General features: G+C 41.0%; 1 protein-coding gene across 2 annotated transcripts; it reads left to right on the top strand.

Annotated features, from left to right (window-relative positions):
• Positions 1 to 5,883: 5,883 nt before the first annotated feature.
• Positions 5,884 to 17,038, top strand: inpp1 (inositol polyphosphate-1-phosphatase). Of its 2 annotated transcripts, none has more exons than XM_047346587.1 (6): positions 5,884 to 6,127; positions 11,945 to 12,171; positions 12,254 to 12,314; positions 13,666 to 13,866; positions 13,938 to 14,112; positions 16,131 to 17,038. In XM_047346587.1, exons 2-6 carry the CDS (start codon positions 11,968 to 11,970, stop codon positions 16,630 to 16,632), a joined length of 1,143 nt encoding a protein of 380 aa, XP_047202543.1. In that variant the 5' UTR covers positions 5,884 to 6,127; positions 11,945 to 11,967; the 3' UTR covers positions 16,633 to 17,038. The 2 variants fall into 2 exon arrangements, with proteins under 2 accessions (XP_047202543.1, XP_047202544.1); XM_047346588.1 differs by lacking the exon at positions 5,884 to 6,127 and adding an exon at positions 10,826 to 10,844.
• The last annotated feature ends 1,848 nt before the right edge of the window (positions 17,039 to 18,886 follow it).

Genomic DNA, 18,886 nt, shown 5'->3' with positions numbered 1-18,886 from the left:
GTGCCACATGGGAAAACTTACCAGTAGAGGAAAGTATGTGGACTTCACACAATAAAAACTGTTTTTGGTGGAGGCAGTGTGATAGTTTGGGACAAGATCTCCCTAAGTGGAAAAACCTGTCATTAATTGAGGCAATCACAGTTCAATTAAATTCAATTCAAAAATACTTTATTAATCCCAAAGGGAAATTAAATGTTGTTATAGCTCATATTATGAAGGTTTCTTCAAAGAGTCGTTATAGATGCTGATGGCTGTGGGCAGGAAGGATCTCCTGTAGCGCTCCGTCTTACAGCAGATCTAAAGAAGCCTCTGACTGAAGACACTCTGTTGTTGTAGGACAGGCTCATGAAGAGGATGCTCAGGGTTCTCCATAATGTTCTTCATTTTATGAAGAATCCTTCTTTCCACAATGATCTCCAGAGGTTCCAGAGGAGTCCCCAGAACAGAGCCAGCCTTTTTTATCAGCTTGTTGAGCTTTTTTAAGTCCCTGGCTCTGATGCTGCTTCCCCAGCAGATGATGGCAGAAGAGATCACACTCTCCACAACAGACTTATAGAAGATATGCAGCATCTTGCTGCAAACACCAAAGGACCTAAGCTTCCTCAAGAAGTACAGTCTGCTCTGTCCCTTCTTGTAGATGGCTTCACAGTTGCATCTCCACTCTAGTCTGTTGTCCAGGTGAACACCGAGGTATTTATACTCCTCCACCACCTCCACTTCTTCTCCCATGATAGAAATAGTTTTTGACTTATTCCTGTTTCTCTTAAAATCTACAATCATCTCCTTTGTTTTAGTCACGTTCAAAATGAGATGATTGTTTCCACACCATGCCACAAAGCGGTCCACCACCTTCCTGTACTCAGCTTCTTGTCCATCTCTGATCCACCCCACGACTGCAGAATCATCCGAGTATCTCTGCAGATGACAAGAGTCTGTCTTGTACTGGAAGTCTGAGGTGTACAGAGTGAAAATGAATGGTGAGAGTACAGTCCCCTGTGGTGCTCCTGTGCTGCTGACTACGTGGTTAGACTCATAACCCTTCAGTCTCACAAACTGTGGTCTGTTTGTCAGGTAGTCTTTGATCCAGGAGATTGTTGAGGCCTCAACCTGAGTCTTCTGGAGTTTCTGACAAAGCAAATCAGATTGAATTGTATTAAATGCACTGGAGAAATCAAAGAACATGATCCTCACAGTGCTGCTGGCTTTGTCCAGATGACAGTGGGTTTGTTGAAGCAGGTGTATGATGGCATCTTCATCTCCAACTCCAACTCCACAGCGATAAGCAAACTGAAGGGGGTCCTGATGGTTTACTGTTTGCTTACTCAGGTGGGCCAACAGGAGTCTCTCTAGGACCTTCATGATGTGAGATGTTAGGGCAACAGGTCTATAGTCATTGAGGACTGATGGGTGAGTTTTCTTTGGTACCGGAACAAGACAGGAGGTCTTCCACCACACCGGAACCTTCTTCTGGGCCAGGCTAAGGTTGAAGAGGTGCTGCAGAATCCCACAGAGCTGCTCTGCACAGGCCTTCAGGACTCTAGGGCTGACATGATCTGGACCTGCAGCCTTATTCCTATTCAGTCTCTCCAGTTGTCTCTTCACCTGACTTCTTGAGACACACAGGTGGAAGGGGGAAGCAAAGGAAGCATCAGCATCTTCTGATATGGTTGAAGGCAAACATGTAGAAGCAGAAGGGTCTAGGGCTGAGGTGGAAGATAAAAAATGTGAGGTGTTACTGGACAGCTGTGGGTCCTGTGGGTCAAAGGAAGATGGAATGTCTGTTTGGCTGTGAGCAGGAGAGGAGGATGCGAAGCTGGTTTCTGAACTGAACCTATTGAATAATGTGTTCAGTTCATTGGCTCTGTCCAGACCTCCATCGGTCTAATCTTCTTTCTGCTTGAAGCCTGTGATCTTCTTCATCCCTGTCCACACATCTCTGATATTGTTTTGCTGGAGCTTGCTCTCTAGCTTCTTCTTGTACACCTCCTTGCTGTCTCTTATCTTGACTTTAAGTTGCTTCTGTATAATCCTCAATAATTTTCTGTCTCCCTCTCTGAAGGCTCTTTTTTTCTTGTTAAGCAGGTCCTTCAGGTCACTGGTGATCCAAGGTTTGTTATTGGGGAAGCATCTCACGGTTCTGGTGGGGATGATGTTATCCACACAGAAGTTTATATAGTCGGTTACACACTCAGTCATGGCATTGATGTCCTCTCCATGTGGCTGGCACAGTGCGTCCCAGTCTGTAGCCTCAAAGCAACCTTTCAGAGCTTCTTCAGCTTCCTGTGACCATTTTCTCACAGTCCTCTTTATTACAGGTTGTCTCTGAACAAGGGGCTTATATTTCGAGAAGAGAAAAACAAGATTGTGATTTGATTTGCCTAGAGGAGGTCGTGCTGTAGAGATGTATGAGTCCTTGACATTTGCATAAAACAAATCCAATGTTTTGTTTTCTCTGGTAGAGCAGCTGACAAACTGTTGAAACGTTGGAAGTGTAGCAGATAGTGAAGCATGGTTAAAATCACCAGAAATTGCCACAAAAGCATTGGGGTTTTGTGTCTGTAGCTTAGCAACAACTGAGCTGATGGCATCACATGCAGTGTCAGCAACAGCGGAAGGTGGAACGTAAACTGTTACCAAAATAACACTGTGAACTCTCTGGGTAAATAATATGGACGAAAACTTACTGCCAACTGTTCAATATCTGGACTGCAGAGATGACACTTCACAGTAACATGTCCTGGATTACACCATCTGTTGTTCACAAGTACTGCCAGTCCACCTCCTTTACATTTGCCGCTCCTCTTTAAATCTCTGTCTGCTCGTATGGTTAAAAAGCCCGGCAGAGAGACTCTATAGTCGGGGATATGATCCTGCAGCCATGTCTCAGTAAAACACATGATACTGCATGCCCGGTACTCTGGCTGGGTCCTTTGTAGGGCTTGGAGTTCATCCAACTTGTTTCCCAACGATCTCACATTGTCCATCATAATCGACGGAAGAGATGGTTTGAACTTCCTCCTTCTCTCTCTTCTCTTAGCACCTGCTCTGCATCCACGGCGTCTCCTTTTCAACTCATCAGGGATTTGGGGTTGTAGCTGAAGTATTATTTGAGCTTTTGAGATATTAATCAGCTGCTCCCGGTTGTAAGAAACAACCCCGTTGCCATGGCAATGCATCATAACAAATGTCCAAAAATAGAAAGTATTAAGAAAAATCCTCCAAGCTGCACAGCATCCGACACTGGAGTGGACAGTCATCCAAAAAAAATCAACTGTATCCACCACAAGAGGAATAGTTCCCAAAAAAGAATAAATCAGAATCAAAAGTAACAGAGCTACTCCAACCTGCTGCCACCTTGAGCGGCGCAATTCTAGAATACATATTGAGATGAGATTCTGTAACCAATTGCAATCCCATATCAGTACGTCTTGTTTTGCAAATGTTTAACCAGTGTTCAACTTCTCACAAATGTGGAAGTGCTTAGAGGTGGACAAATGGACCTTCTCAAGATATATTGCCAATAAACACTGTCACAACAAAGAAATTATAAATGTTCTGACTTTCAACAGTGTTTATATAGGTCCCTCCCAGCAGCTGTAAGATTCTGTAACCATCAGTGCTCCCAACAAACTCAAAGGGTTGTTTATATCCCTGCTATTATTTGCACATTTCTCAATTTTCTTGTAAATAATCTTGTTCTTTTTGCACAAATATACAGAGCACAGTTTGTAATTTTCTTTTATCTTAGTTGCACATTTCTTAGAATCTGCTATTTTTCATGCTTTTTTTCTTACATTGTAGGGAGACCGGGGACTGTCATTTTTCTCAAATCAAATACAAGCTAGCATGATGTCACTTGTACTGCACATGCTCAATTGGAATGCCCCCTCCCCACCCTTTTTTTGTTTGAGGTTTGTTTTTGTAATACTGTTGTGTGATTTAGCTCAAACCTATATGGTTTGAACGAGTGATACGTTTTTACTTAAATATAATGCAGTTCATTAGGTTAGAGCAGGGACAGGAGGTTTTAAGCGGCTATGTACATGCCTTTTTACGTGTTTATGTGCTGAGGAGGATACAATGAATAGTATCTTCCTCAGGCCAGTTTTCTTAAAGGTATATTTTGCATAATGAATGCAGGTACTGACAATTGACAAAATTAATGTTATTTGTCTCACAAATTGTTCCATTCTTCCTATGTCACTAAAAACCTATTGTATTTTATATCAGTTTGAATCTTTGACATCTGCATAAAAGGCCTTTTCATCTAGGCAAATACAGGTCCTTCTCAAAATATTAGCATATTGTGATAAAGTTCATTATTTTCCATAATGTCATGATGAAAATTTAACATTCATATATTTTAGATTCATTGCACACTAACTGAAATATTTCAGGTCTTTTATTGTCTTAATACGGATGATTTTGGCATACAGCTCATGAAAACCCAAAATTCCTATCTCACAAAATTAGCATATTTCATCCGACCAATAAAATAAAAGTGTTTTTAAGACAAAAAACGTCAACCTTCAAATAATCATGTACAGTTATGCACTCAATACTTGGTCGGGAATCCTTTGGCAGAAATGACTGCTTCAATGCGGCGTGGCATGGAGGCAATCAGCCTGTGGCACTGCTGAGGTCTTATGGAGGCCCAGGATGCTTCCCACAGACTTCCCACTGAGGTGCCTTGATACAGCACTCTGGGAACAGCCTATTCGTTCAGAAATTTCTTTCTGTGTCTTACCTTCTTGCTTGAGGGTGTCAATAGGGGCCTTCTGGACAGCAGTCAGGTCGGCAGTCTTACCCATGATTGGGGTTTTGAGTGATGAACCAGGCTGGGAGTTTTAAAGGCCTCAGGAATCTTTTGCAGGTGTTTAGAGTTAACTTGTTGATTCAGATGATTAGGTTCATAGCTCGTTTAGAGACCCTTTTAATGATATGCTAATTTTGTGAGATAGGAATTTTGGGTTTTCATGAGCTGTATGCCAAAATCATCCGTATTAAGACAATAAAAGACCTGAAATATTTCAGTTAGTGTGCAATGAATCTAAAATATATGAATGTTAAATTTTCATCATGACATTATGGAAAATAATGAACTTTATCACAATATGCTAATATTTTGAGAAGGACCTGTAAGCCACAATCATCCGTATTAAGACAATAAAAGACCTGAAATATTTCAGTTAGTGTGCAATGAATCTAAAATATATGAATGTTAAATTTTCATCATGACATTATGGAAAATAATGAACTTTATCACAATATGCTAATATTTTGAGAAGGACCTGTATATATTTGTCATGTGATCAAAACTGATAAGTAACCCAAATTATATTATAACATATTTTTTATTAAAAATAGTAATACATCATATAATAATAATAATAAACCTTTTATTAATTTTATTTCACTCTTAATATTTATTAAGAGTTAAATATATTATATTTGTAACATGCTGCAAGCGGCTCTGGGTCAGTAGCAACATCTGACTCGTTGCATTCTGATGCAAATTGTGAAAAATGTACCTTCTTTAATGAGCTTTAAATGGTTTTGACTATTAACAGATAGACGTAAGCTTATTGTATACAAATTTGGTTTGTCTAATCCAAACCATCTCTGAGCAACAGAATCAAATGCAAAAAGTATTGCCCTACCTTTGACCTTACAGTGCAGTCTATCGTGTTTTCCCATGTTTTTTAAATCATTATTGCTATCTGCGTGCTTCCATTTGCCTGTCACTTTGCCGCTGGTACACCTTCATTTCCCCACCGAGGAACAATAACTGTTTCTGTTTGTGCCTACATTTTAAATTGTCACCTGAACGCACCGCGCTTCGTTTCCGGTTGTCTGTGCCTTGAACAAACCACCGCGACGTCCTGCTGTGGCGCTGCTGTCTCCGCCTTGAATGTTTAGCGTTCCTGTGCGAGGAGCGTCCGGCCTTCTTGCGGTCGGAAACTGACGTAAAACGACCGGTTAGGCAGAGCTCGGCGTGAATTAAAATCTTAAATATAATAATTTCACTGGAAGTCCACGTCCGCTTTCCGAACTCGCTGCTGATCGGAACAGACAGGAAGACGCGGCTACCCAGAGGAAGATAGAAGCAGGCTGTAACCTGGCATTGGTAAGGTTTTAGTCATTCACACGATTTATTTATTTTGTTTTTACTTTGCCATCATTTAAATCCTGTCATACATGATTTCCTATCGATGCGAAGCGATACTCGTCCTGATTTTAATTGTATGGCTGAGCAGACGACAATAAGGACAGATACAAGTCGGAATGGAAATAATATAATAAAATACACGCAAAATCATATTGTTTAGGTTACCTCACGGTTTATGCTACAGTCTTTAGATAATATATTGGGGCTGTGATGTTAAGGGCTCCTAAGAGACGGTTCTCCAGAATCTCTTCCTGGTTTTTCTTTACAATTTTGCCAGAACTTGATCATTTTCTCACGGATGTTTTTTGAATGATAAAGAAACTTATCAAGTGGTGTATTTTTCCCTCTGTAACTCACGTTCCTTGATTTAAAAAACACAGCTGGGAAATAATGTATGGATTTCTACTGCAGTATTTAGCTAAATAAAAAGGTTTTAAAAAGAGGGCTGAACAAAACATTTTTTCTTGGTCGCTGCGTGTATTTGGTGATGCAGCGGCGCCGGATTAATTTCAGACGTGGGGAGGCGTGCGGGTATTGCGTCGCACAAACTCAGTTTTGTCACACTATGATGTTGGCGCGTACTTTAGGGGCGTTTTAAGGGTCTTGATATATTGGGAGCTTTAGTCCAGAACCCTCCTTCCTCCTGTTCCCTCTTTAAAAGTTGCCCTTTAGAGTCTCTGTTAATGTATTTTGACCACCATGTTTATTCCTCCTGCTACCTGCTGAGTGGGTTTCACCCCGGTCTCAGCATAAATGGTGAGATCGGACAAACGGTTCCCAAAGAAGATGTTTTTTCTTCAGCTCTTAGGGACCAGTGAAGCCCAGACCTTAAAGGGCTCTGCTTATTCTCATAGAATATGAGTTTATGTAACCCCAGATTCATAAGAGAGAAGCATAAAGAGAAGCGGAAAGGCTTCGAGTGCGTAAATACGCAGTCAGAGGCGCCCTGCGCAAATGAACAGGGAGGATAAATAATCTCGTCAGGGGCACATGACAAACCTGCTGCTGTGGACAGTGACGACACAGCTGAACAAACTGTAACATTCTAGAAAAGCAGGAGCAGAATATAACAGAAGGAAAAACATCAGCAGCTGGATCATTCAGAATGACGCAGCGCAACAACCTCCTGCCTGCTTCAAGCGTTCAGAGCAGAGGGCGTCTGTTCGCTACACGGGAAAACACGCAGTGCCAGGCCAGCTGTGGTTCTCACTGAGCCCACAGGAGGATCCACCGTTAGGAGTGGACCACTTCCCTCTCATAGTCCATGGCCGAAGATTCTCCTTTGTTGTTTTGCTCCAGTTCAGCTGAACCCGCAGCCTCTGGACGAGTCACTGTTCCTCCTGCAACCCGTGGAGGAGCCGCAGGAGCAGCGGAAAATAAAGAATAATTTTAGATAATCAAATTTTACCTTATCAGAATCAGAATCAGCTTTATTGCCAAGTTCGTACATACAAACAAGGAATTTGCCTCCGGTACACTTTGCTCTTTTGTTCTGGTTTTGCATTACAGAATATACAAATTTACAATTTACAATGTAAAAATATACACATATCTAATAAAAAAGGTGCATTTGCAACATCTGTATGCTGTTGTTTTGTACTCTATTAAATGTTCATCAGAGAAACAGCCTGGGAGAAGAAACTGTCTCTGTGGCGGCTGGTTTTAGTAAACAGTGCTCTGTAGCGGCGGTCTGAAGGTAAAACTCTAAACAGTTTATGTGCAGGGTGTGTGGGGTCTGCAGAGATTTTAGCAGCTCTTTTCTTGACCCTAGACCTGTATAAGTCCTGGATGGAGGGAAGGTCAGCTCTGATTATTCTCTCTGCATTCCTGATTACTCGTTGCAGTCTGGACCTAACCTGTTTTGTGGATGAGCCAAACTACACTAAGATGGATGAAGACAGGACAGACTTATATTAAACGAATATTAAATCTTTAGTTTTTCTTGCTGTCATATTGTTGAACAGTATAGAATTAATTAAAATATAGTTAAAAGCTTTTAAAACAACTAAGTTTTAACTGAGTTAAAAGCAATTAAATATGGCTTTCTATATTGGGTTCATATATTTGTACATCCGAGTCTAAGGGCTTCACCAGTCATGGACCTCACCGCACGTCACTGAAATTAGATCAATTATAGCCCGGGGAATACTAAATATGTGCATGTTACAGGCTATTATTATATCACAAATAATCCCAACAAAGATTTATTAAGAACAATCATTAGGCCTACATTGATACACGAACCGGTAGAATAATGATAAACAGGAGTGTTTTCATTGTAAATCTGATTTGTCATATGTAATATTTTCTTATTAAAATAAAGAAAATTAAAATTAAAATAAAACATTGTCTTCTGTTTTGTCGTTGTTTTTGAACGGTTTTTGCAGAACTTCTGCTGACAAAACAACCGTTTTTTCCTTTTTTTCATATTAACCAATATTGTCTTTAATAAAAGAAAAAGTAAAACAGAAGTTCTCCATTCATTAAAAACGGTTTCGTGCGTCCTGGGCGTCTGGAGAGATTATGTGACGGCCGTTCCTGACTGGTTATGCATTCAGAAAACGAAACAATGACCCTGACAGGCTGCCACAGGTCCGGATTATTTTATTCTTTTATTATTTCAAAGATGTTCACACGAACAGAGAAGGTCATTGCTGTTCTTTTCATCTGCCTGCATTTTCTCCACATAGCGACCTTCCATCGGTGTTCACTGCGCTGCTGTTGCAAATTGCAGCTGCCTTTGGGACACGCATGGATGACAGACTAATAATGAACACAGCTATTTGCAGTTTTAGTGAGTTAATAACACTGCATGTGTTATAGAAACATATTGGCATTGGTGTTATTGTGCGCTTCTGATTTCATTGCGCATTTAAGTATATCACGCTGTGCGTGTTTTTGCGGATGCTGTCCGGTTTCAGGAGCCACACGTTTTGTTTGTGACTCTGTCTCTAGACAGCGAGAGAACCAGAGAGGGAGAGAGAGAGATCCGTCGCAGCCTCTCAGCACAATCGGGTCTAGCCCACGTGAATATCTGGTGGGACCAGATCACGGCCGGCCAGGGCCGTAAAGTGCGGGGGGTAATGGCCCCCTGCCGCCCTCCCCCTATTTCCGGCGCCACTGGTGTGATGACATCACAAGAGGCACAATAGTCGAGCTGATCAGCCGCTGTTAGTAAAAACTATATCAGACGAGCAACTTTTAACAGATTTCAACACAGATTCTGAAGCTTTTGAGTAAATTTTTAAGGGGTTCAGCCTGACGCAGCTGATGATGCCCAAACCATGGGATGCTGCTGTGGACGCTGAAGCTAAAGCTGAAGCACACATTGACAGTGACAATGATTGTCTTCAGATCTTTAACTAGAACCAATCGGTTTAAATTCCTATTTGTATCTTTCCATTTGATTGGTTTGCCTGCATTTTCAGCACCCCTACAATTAGTTACTACTGTATTCTACTTTCATCCCCTTACATTGGTATGTTATTTGTCAGTACAGTGGCACTGCATGCAGTCTGAACTCATTTCTTTAGTTTACATGAACAATGTCTCTTCCGATTGAGTGGTGGGGTTGTTCTATTCTTCCCTCTGGTGTGGACTGGAACGATGGTGATGGTATAGGCTATACCTGGTATCTGGTAGCATTGGGCTCATAGAAACCTGTCTGCTCAGCAATGATTTTTAACAAATCCTCCAACTAGAACTCAACCAGACCATGTGAGGTTTATAACAACTCTGGTTAAAATGATCGGTGAAGATCTTGATGATAAAATCTGGCCTTTCCAGTCCGCCCTGTTCCACTTGCGTTTTGTCGTTGCCAAATTTTCCCACATACATTTTGTTGCAGCTATACAGAATTTGAAAACCATGCAAAAAAAACAAATACAAGAAAAATACACATCCAGAACTCTGATCGGTTATGTGATGTCACCCGAGGCATGTGAATGTAAAAGTTTGTTTTGGGTCAAGGTAGATAAATAATTTCACTTGCTAATTATTTATATCAAAACAGAAAAACAAAGTATGTGAAGTAACTAGTATCTCTTATATCAAGTTATATTGTAAGTGACAAACTAGAGTTTAATGAAAAAGTCAGACTAGTAGCTCTAAATTACATTAAGAATATGGGTTAAACTGTAATAAACCATGTCAAAGCCAAAATAGTGAATTGCTGTTCTGTTTTTTTTGTCATTGAACTCTAAACAAGCAAGCTTACATCATTTGAAGAACTTTCTCTTAGGGTGTATTCACACCAGGAAAGTCATTTGGTCCGCTTGTTTGGACTGGACCAAAAGCGAACCTTATTTTTTTTCATTTGGTGCGGTTTGTTTTCACATTGTACTTTTTGCAAGTGAACTATTACTTGTAAACAAAGCCACGCGGATGACGATCATTGTTCCCATTGGACAGAAATGACGGGGGCGGGACAGAACACAGACCCGGAAATTGAGGAAAACATCCGTAGACGTGCTGCGTGCAGCACCTCTGTTCTGCATATTTGTGTCGTTACTACAGCTGCAATATTATTGTGAGGGTGAAGAGCAGCTCATTCAACACAGACTTTGAAATGTTCCATTTATAATGTTGGAATCCCGTCGGAGAATACGTCCTGAACGCCGACGTTCTCTACGTGCAACAAGCCGGTAGTGTTGCTAAGCAACACACAGCTTATCAGGTATGATTACCTTACAACACACACCTTTGCTACCGGCTACGGTGGCTTTTTATGTCCAAAGAGACGTACGCTTTTTGTAGTTGGTTCGGATCGGGGCCGGTTTGTATTCAAACCATAAGCGAACCGCACCAGAGTCCGTTTGGAAGCGGACCGAGACCACCTCAGAAAGTGGGTCTCGGTCCGGTTGTTTGGTCCAAACCAGGGTTCGCTTGAGTGTATTCACACCTGCACAAAAGGTCCGGACCAAGAGGGGAAACGAACTCTGGTCCGTTTAAAGCGGACCAAAAGTGACAAGTGTGAATACACCCTAAATAAACATTTATATTAACCCAAAAAACCATGCTAATAATGAGTAAGTTGCGTAGAATTACTGTAAAATACAAATTGATGTTTTCAAAATACCTCTGATCAGTTGCCTTGGATGATGTCATCAGACAAAGGTTTGCGTTTGGAAGCTTGTTTCTGGGAGAGTATGATTCATCTTGAGCACATGATGATTTAATATAGGATTGTAAACAAATAGAAAACTGACGATAAAACGTTGTGCTACAGGTGCAGAAAACGTCAGTTTGTAGGTTTGAAAAAATAACATCTGAATCGTAACCATTTAGTCATCAAGGTATACAAAAAGATCCTAAACTTAAAGACTAAACCAGGGAAAATAAGTGAAATGATAAAAAGTCCAAAGAAAACCGTTCAAACTTTATTTAAAGCTATTGATCAAGACCACTTTGAGTGTCACAAGAAAATGTTTCTCCTTGGAAGCAAAATAGAAACAAATGAGGGGTGGCTAAAAGGTTTTCAACAGCACTGTTTATACGAATGCTTTCTCCAATCAGTGTGTGCCTCTGTGTAACTCTAATGCTATGATGCAAAGTTTTGCATAATTTCAAAGTATTTCCTTGGGAATTGAATTGTGAGCTGAACACGTTTGAACTTTCTCTGCTGGGTCACATGCAAAACCCTGCAGACACATCCCTCATCTCTCCCGCACTCATTTCCCTTTTCAGAAGTGCCCTGTTTTCGTTTTTCAGGCTATAATTAGCCCATCGTGCAAATGTGACCTCCTTCATCGCGTTTTCTCTTTCTCTCCCAAACAGTTCTCGGTCTGTCTTGCACAGACATGGCCGATCTGCTGAAGCTGCTGCTGCGGGTGGGTGAGAAGGCTGCGAACGTGGCTCGCCTCTGCAGACAAGAGGCTCCTCTCTTTCAGCTGCTGGTGCAGGAGAAGACTGGAGAAGACAAGAACAAGAAGTTTGTGCAGGACTTCAAAACGCTCGCTGATGTGGTGATTCAGGAGATGATCCGGCATGATGTGAGAGTTCAGGTGGGAAAAGTCATTAATTGTGACCCAGCAGAAAGTAGTAGAGCTGAATTGGGTTTTTATTGTCATGTTTTCTAATTTGCAGTTCCCTGAGATGGCTGGTTTCATTCATGGAGAGGAGTCAAACATGTTTGAAAATGGGCTTGGTAATTACTCATACTTATCATTGTTTTTACAATGTTTGCATTTCATATTTCCTTTCTGTAACTCATTAAAGTAAGGCAGTTATTAAGGCTGGCAACAGTTAGGAGTAATAATAAATATGTCACACACAATTTAGGGCATTATGCATGCAGCGCATGGGATAATGGTAAGCCAATAAAAATATGTAATAGCAAAGCCTTCAGCTCCGATGCGAGTTAATATTCTAAAACGTATATGGTTATTAGTTCAGTGAGGAGGAAGTTAAGACACATGTTGTTTGAGATTGGAACTTGGAGACCCGACAGAACCAGCACTCAGACATGTAGAAACACTCTGGAGAGCTCACTCTGCCTCTAATTTCTCACAGTGGTGAATGACTGCTTGTGAAAACAATTATCCAGCCACATTTTAAAAGACAATATTCTTTTTGCCTCTTTTAAGATAGAAAAAATACAACTTTAAATGTTTGAACACTCTCAGACAGATACTGGTTCACGCCAAGGATAAAACAACCTTACACTTCCTTAGAGGCATGATGGATGCAGTCCAGTGTAGCAATTTATGTTCACAGCAGCTTCTGTGTTGGGATGGTCTAACACAGAAGAGTCAAATTATCTTTCAGGCCTGAGAACACAATCCCAACTGTGCAACACAGAGGTGGCACTATCATGTGTGGGTGTTTTGCTGCAAGAGGGACAGGTGTTCTTCATATAATAGATGGCATCATTGAAAAAAGAACATTGTGTGGAAATTTGAATGCAACATCTCTAGACATCAGCCAGCAAGTTAAAGTTTGGCCATAAATGAGTCTTCCAGATGGATGATAACCCTAGATAAAAAAAATAAATCTGCAAACAAATTCCCCGGTTAAATTGGTATCGAACACAAAGAAACTATTTTAGTCCTTTCTGGCCTAAAACAGGAAATGCATAGTTGGCTTTAATTTCAGATGAGGGAAAAGGGATTTGGCTTTTTTTTATACAGTAAAAATAAGATTTTAACTGTATATAATAAAATTGTTTTCGTGTTATAGAGGTATGCTTCCAAATAATTTATTGTGTCACAAAAGATTTTTAAAAGGATTGAAAAACAATGAAAAGGCAGAATTTAATGCATTTACTTTCAATACTGAATTTGTTTGTTTTTTTAAATAAAATAGTAATTGACCTATAAACATGACTACAAACTATTTTACACATGAAGAGATAAGCATACATGTGGTGCGCTCTTCAAACACAAACCCAGCACTTCAGTGTGTCACTGTCCAAATATTTAAACACAATTACAGGTTCTGCTGTTTAAACACCTGACGCCATTAGCTATAAATTAACCAAAGCCTCACTGTGTCACCAGGAGAAAGTGTGACTGTAACAGTGTGCACCACAGAGGAGGAGACCGCGAAGCTATTGGCCACCGTGTTAGACGGCGACCAGACGGCGGCGTCTCTGCTGGCTCGAGCCATCCACCAAGACCCGGCCACCATTGAGGTGAGCACAGACAGCCTGACGATTCCCCTTAAACCCTCTGAGCTTGGCATCTGGATCGACCCCATAGGTAAAAAGACTAGCTGCTATAATAGCTCCCAAAAGAAGAGCTGAATATTAATGTCTCTATTATGTATCAAGACGCCACCAGTCAGTACATAAAAGGGCGAGAGGAGGTGCTGGAAGAGGGCCGCTTGTTCCCTTCAGGTCTTCACTGTGCGCTGGTTCTGATCGGGGTTTACCTGCGGAGCACAGGCGAGCCAGTCATGGGGGTGATCAACCAGCCGTTCAACAACAAAGATCCAGCTGACAGAGGGTGAGCTGAGCAACAAAGAATCTTTGTAACTCCTGTCTATCAGCTTTGAGCATTCAACTCTCTTCCTGATAAGGCACTTTAATTTTATTTTCATTCTTAACATTGACTTTGTACTTTCCTGATCAAAATCTTGAGAGCACTTAAAATATTGCAAGAATGTGCATTTTGCACAGTTGGATCTTGAAAGTAGAGCTTCACATTGCTAAGAAAAGAAATAGGAGAAGGAGACAAAGAAGTTTGAGCAGACAATTTATGCACAACTGCATTTAAAGTCAAACATGCTTTTGTCAGCTGAAGACAATAGCCTTTTAAAAGCCCAAATCTGCACAAAGATTTTGATTCTATGTCATTTTCTGTCAAGTATTTACACTTTCAGGACCTCCTGATGGCAAATGAAAAAAGATTACTGTCTTTGAACGTGGTATGATTGCTGAGCTGCATAAACAGGGCATCTTACATCGAGCCATTGCTGCTGAGGTTGGACGCAGTAAGAGAATCATTTTGAATTTCTAATAAGACCCTGAGGGTAGTGGAAAACAAAAAGGCTATTGGTAGACCCAAAAAACTTTCACTGGCGCTGAGCCGCAGCAGGATGCACTTGGCTGTCTGCCAAAACAAAGGACGATACTCGACCTAAATTAAGGGCATTACTGGCGCTGACTGCAGACCAATCACCATGGGAAACAAAAAAGCGTCATCAAAGGCAATGTCTCTTTTAACAGCTCAGAATTGCCTGTTTAGACGGAGCACCAGACATGAGACATTGAAAACTGAAGTCTCATTCTCTGACGAAAATAATTTACCCTGTTCTGATGGGGTCCAACGTTACTTGCATGACAAAAAGATCCCACCTGAGATGCTTTGCACCAGGGGCAAATCATGATTTGGGGTGCTTTTTCCTTCAATGGAACAACGGAGCTTCAGGTTGCAGGGATGTCAAACAGCAGCTATCTATGTGGAGATGTTGCAGCGGGCATCCTCCATGATTGAGGGCCATCGTCTCTGTAACAACGAATGGGGTTTTCAGCAAGACAATGTTGCAGTTCGCAATGCCCACCTGATTAAGAAATTTTTCCAGAAAAATAACATCACTCTTTTGGACCATCTTTCATGTTCCCCTCATCTAAATCCGATTGAAAACATTTGGGGATGGATGACAAGGGAAGTTAGAAAAAATGGACAGTGAACGCCCCTCGTGGAGCCATCTTCAACACTTGGAGCAACAGTCCCACTATGTCTCCTGGAATCAATTGCAGCCAGCGTGCCTCAATGACACGAATGTTTTAGCATTGTGAAGCTCTACTTAGCTCCTTAAGATCCAATAGTTCAACGAGCTAATTCTTGCCATTTTTTTAACTGATCTTAAGAGTTTTATCAGGATAGTATTTGATATAATAATATTTTTATTTGGGTCAGCAATAACATTTGTTGAGCAGATTTAAATGAGCAGAAAAATTGAGTTTAAGTAGAAATGACAGATAATATTGAAAGAAATGTGCAGGAAGAAGCGTATTAAGCCTACACTATTTTACAATGACTAACATAAGAGGGAGCACTTATTGTTTACTGTGACGATCCAATCCCACTTTCATTTCTACCTGTTTTTAAACAATTTTTTCTGCATTTTGATTGTAAACGAGCCTTTTTCAAGTCCTAATCCTTTTGGTTTATTAAACACTTTTTCACTGACGTTTAGACTTTATATTCATGTATCTCTCCAGTCATTTCATCAGCAGTCTATAGTGGCAAAGGCTGTTGGTAATCTTCCATTAGTAAAGTAAATACATATTTCAACCACATTTAACACATTTTAGGACTTTGTAAATAAGCGTTTTTAGTCATTACATCATTATCATCATCTTCTTCTTTCTTTTTGCATTAATGTGATAGCATCCACTCCACAAATCTGGGTTAATGAAATGTTTCATAAATGCCATTAGTGAATCTGTCTTTAATCAGCTTTCCAGTGTGAAGCTGAGCATTTTAGCCTGACTAAAAGTGGTCTTCTGTATCCTCAGTTGGAGAGGAAAGCATTACTGGGGTGTGTCCTGCGGCAGCATCAACATCTGTTCAGAGTCCAGACCACGAAACAGATCCGAGGGACAGCGAGGCTTGTCCGTGGTGCTGAGCTCTAGTGAGAAGCAGGGTGTGAAGGAAGCCCTGACTTCGGTGTGCGGCCCAGACAAGCTCATATACGCTTCTGGAGCGGGCCATAAGATCCTGTGCATCATCCAGGGCCTGGCGGATGCTTACGTCCTGTCAGAGGGAAGCACCTTTAAGTGGGACTCCTGCGCCCCTCACGCTCTGCTCCGGGCCCTTGGAGGGGGGGTGGTGGACTTGGCTATGTGTCTGCAGCAGTCAGACAGTGGAGCTCAGGATCCCAGTACAGAACTGACCTATCACCTGCCTCGCACTGATCGAAAGGGAGCAGAGCGCTGGGCTAATCACGGTGGCCTAGTGGCCTACAGAGACAGTTCTCAGCTCCGTAGCATCATTGGAGCTCTGAAAGGCAAACTGTAGGTGTAAAACCTAGAAGGGCCCACAAGGTCAAAGGGTTAATGTTGAATATACTGTCATATTTATCTTTTATATGTTTGTGGGGGAAAACGTCAACTAATTTTTAACCAGATTTATATAAAGGGGTGTGGCCAAGTCAATATTAGGTTAAGTGGAAGTTATGATGTTTTAATGTTGAATTATTTTTAAATAATAAAAAGTGTGCTATAACTCTTAAAGGCTCATAAACAGTCAGGTTTGCAGTATTATTCCCAAAAGAAACAATATTTTAAAGTTCAAGATTATATTATTTTGTGTTCATGAATGAAGTTATTATTAATGTCCTAAAAAGACATATGTATTTTGGATAAAAAGAATTATCAATAATGAAATTAAATGAATTTACTCACAGAAAAATGTGAGCCTTTCAGGTTTTGAAGTCTTATTTTTTAAAGTGGAAAAAAAATGTTAACAAAACTTTTTAGATTTAAGGTGCTTTGTCGTATGGCTCAGATGTTATTTTACAGAGAACTGTTGCTTGCAGCTGGACAGCTTGAGGATTTAGTCACAAACACTATTATATTTCATTGGGATTTTATCTGATAGTCCAACAAAAAGGAGTGCATTATTTTGATGCCTAAGGAAAAGGATACAAGGTTTTTCCAAATGATCTAAGAAAGTAACCCCCCAACTAATCAGGAGGCATCACACCATGTAGACCAAGGAGCTCTCCAAACAAGTCAGGGTGGGGTTATAATCTTTGATCTTTTTCGGGAGCACCATCAAAACCATCATCTTCACATGGAAAGCACATGGTACCACAACAAACCTGTCAAGAGAAGCCCACCCACCAAAACTCACAGACCAGGCAAGGAAAGCATTAATCATAGAGGAACAACAGAGTCTAAAGGTAACCCTGAAGGAGCTGCAAAGTTCCACAGCAGAGACGGTAGTATCTGTCTAGAGGGCCAGGCCTGGGCTTTATGGAAGAGTGGCCAGAAAACAGCCATTACTTAGTGTTAAAAATGAGAAGGTACATGTTGAGTTTGCTAAAAGACAGGTGGGCAACTCCTCAATGTATGGAAGAAGGTGCTCTGGTTACTGAAAGTTTGTCTGGCAGAAACCCAACGCATCCCATCACCCCAAGAACACCATCCCACAGTGAAACATGGTGGTGGCAGCATCATGCCCTGTGTTTTTCACCAACATGGACTGGGAAACTGGTCCAAGTCTAGGGAAAGATGGATGGTGATACATACAGGGATATTCTTGAGCAAAATCTGTGTCGTTCTGCCTGTTATTTGAGACTGGGGCGGAGATTCTCCTTCCAGCAGGACAATGACCTGAAGCACACTGCTAAAGCAACACTAGAGTGGTTTAAGGGGAAACATTTAAATGTGTTGGAATGACCTAGTCAAAGTCCAGACCTCATTCTAATTGAGAATCTGTGGTTAGACTTGAAGATTGCTACATGAAGGAGCTGGAGCTATTTTGCCTTGAGAAATGGGCGAAAGTCCAAGTGGCAAGATGTGGCGAGCGCATACAGACCTATCCAAAGGGACTTGGAGTTGTAATTGCTTTAAGAGGTGATTCTACAAAGTCCTGACTGGGGGGTTGAACAGTTATGCACGCCGAAGTTTTATTTTGTCCTATTTGTTTTTAGTTCACTTTAAAAAAAAAACATCTTCATAATTGTTGGCATGTTCTGTAAATGAAAAGGTCTCAAACAATTATTTTAATTCCAGGTTGGGAGGCAATAAAAGAGGGTGAATACTTTTGCAAGGCGCTGTATTTAGATCCACCTCAGCTTTTCACAGTGGAAATGGTGTGTTCCGGTTGATTCAGTGTTAGTTTTCTGCCTTATAGTGTTTTGCACCATTTTACCAGAGCACGTTCTCTCATGGTTGCTTTGATCTGCCACATGGTTAATGGTAACTGCAAATGGTACTTTTTATATCTTTATTTTAGCAACGGTTGTCTTCTTGCCACTCTTTTGAAAAGGCCATATTTGTGTCGGGCACAACTGTTACTTGTCCTGCCAACAGTTTCTTCCACCTGACCTGTAGATCTTTGCAGCTCCTCTAGACTTACCAGGTGTCAGTTTAGGTGGACAGCCATGATGATGGATTGAACGGTACTGTTAAAAGCTTCAAAGCCAGGGATATTGTTTAATAATCTAATCCTGCTTTCAAACTTCTCCAGTTTTATTCCTGGAACATGATGTGTTCCTTGGTCTTCTTGATGCTGTTTGTTCACTAAAGTTCTCTAACACACCTCC

Source organism: Girardinichthys multiradiatus, chromosome 20, assembly GCF_021462225.1.
Source record: "Girardinichthys multiradiatus isolate DD_20200921_A chromosome 20, DD_fGirMul_XY1, whole genome shotgun sequence".
NCBI lineage: Eukaryota > Metazoa > Chordata > Actinopteri > Cyprinodontiformes > Goodeidae > Girardinichthys > Girardinichthys multiradiatus.
Note: the sequence above shows the minus strand (reverse complement) of the source record. Positions and strands in the feature narration are given on the sequence as shown.

Excerpts from the sequence above, each read along its gene's own strand:
- inpp1 (XM_047346587.1), top strand. The coding sequence starts at position 11,968 with ATGGCCGATCTGCTGAAGCTGCTGCTGCGGGTGGGTGAGAAGGCTGCG. Across the intron at positions 12,315-13,665 it reads CATGTTTGAAAATGGGCTTG|GAGAAAGTGTGACTGTAACA; the intron begins GTAATTACTCAT and ends CTGTGTCACCAG. Across the intron at positions 13,867-13,937 it reads CATCTGGATCGACCCCATAG|ACGCCACCAGTCAGTACATA; the intron begins GTAAAAAGACTA and ends TTATGTATCAAG.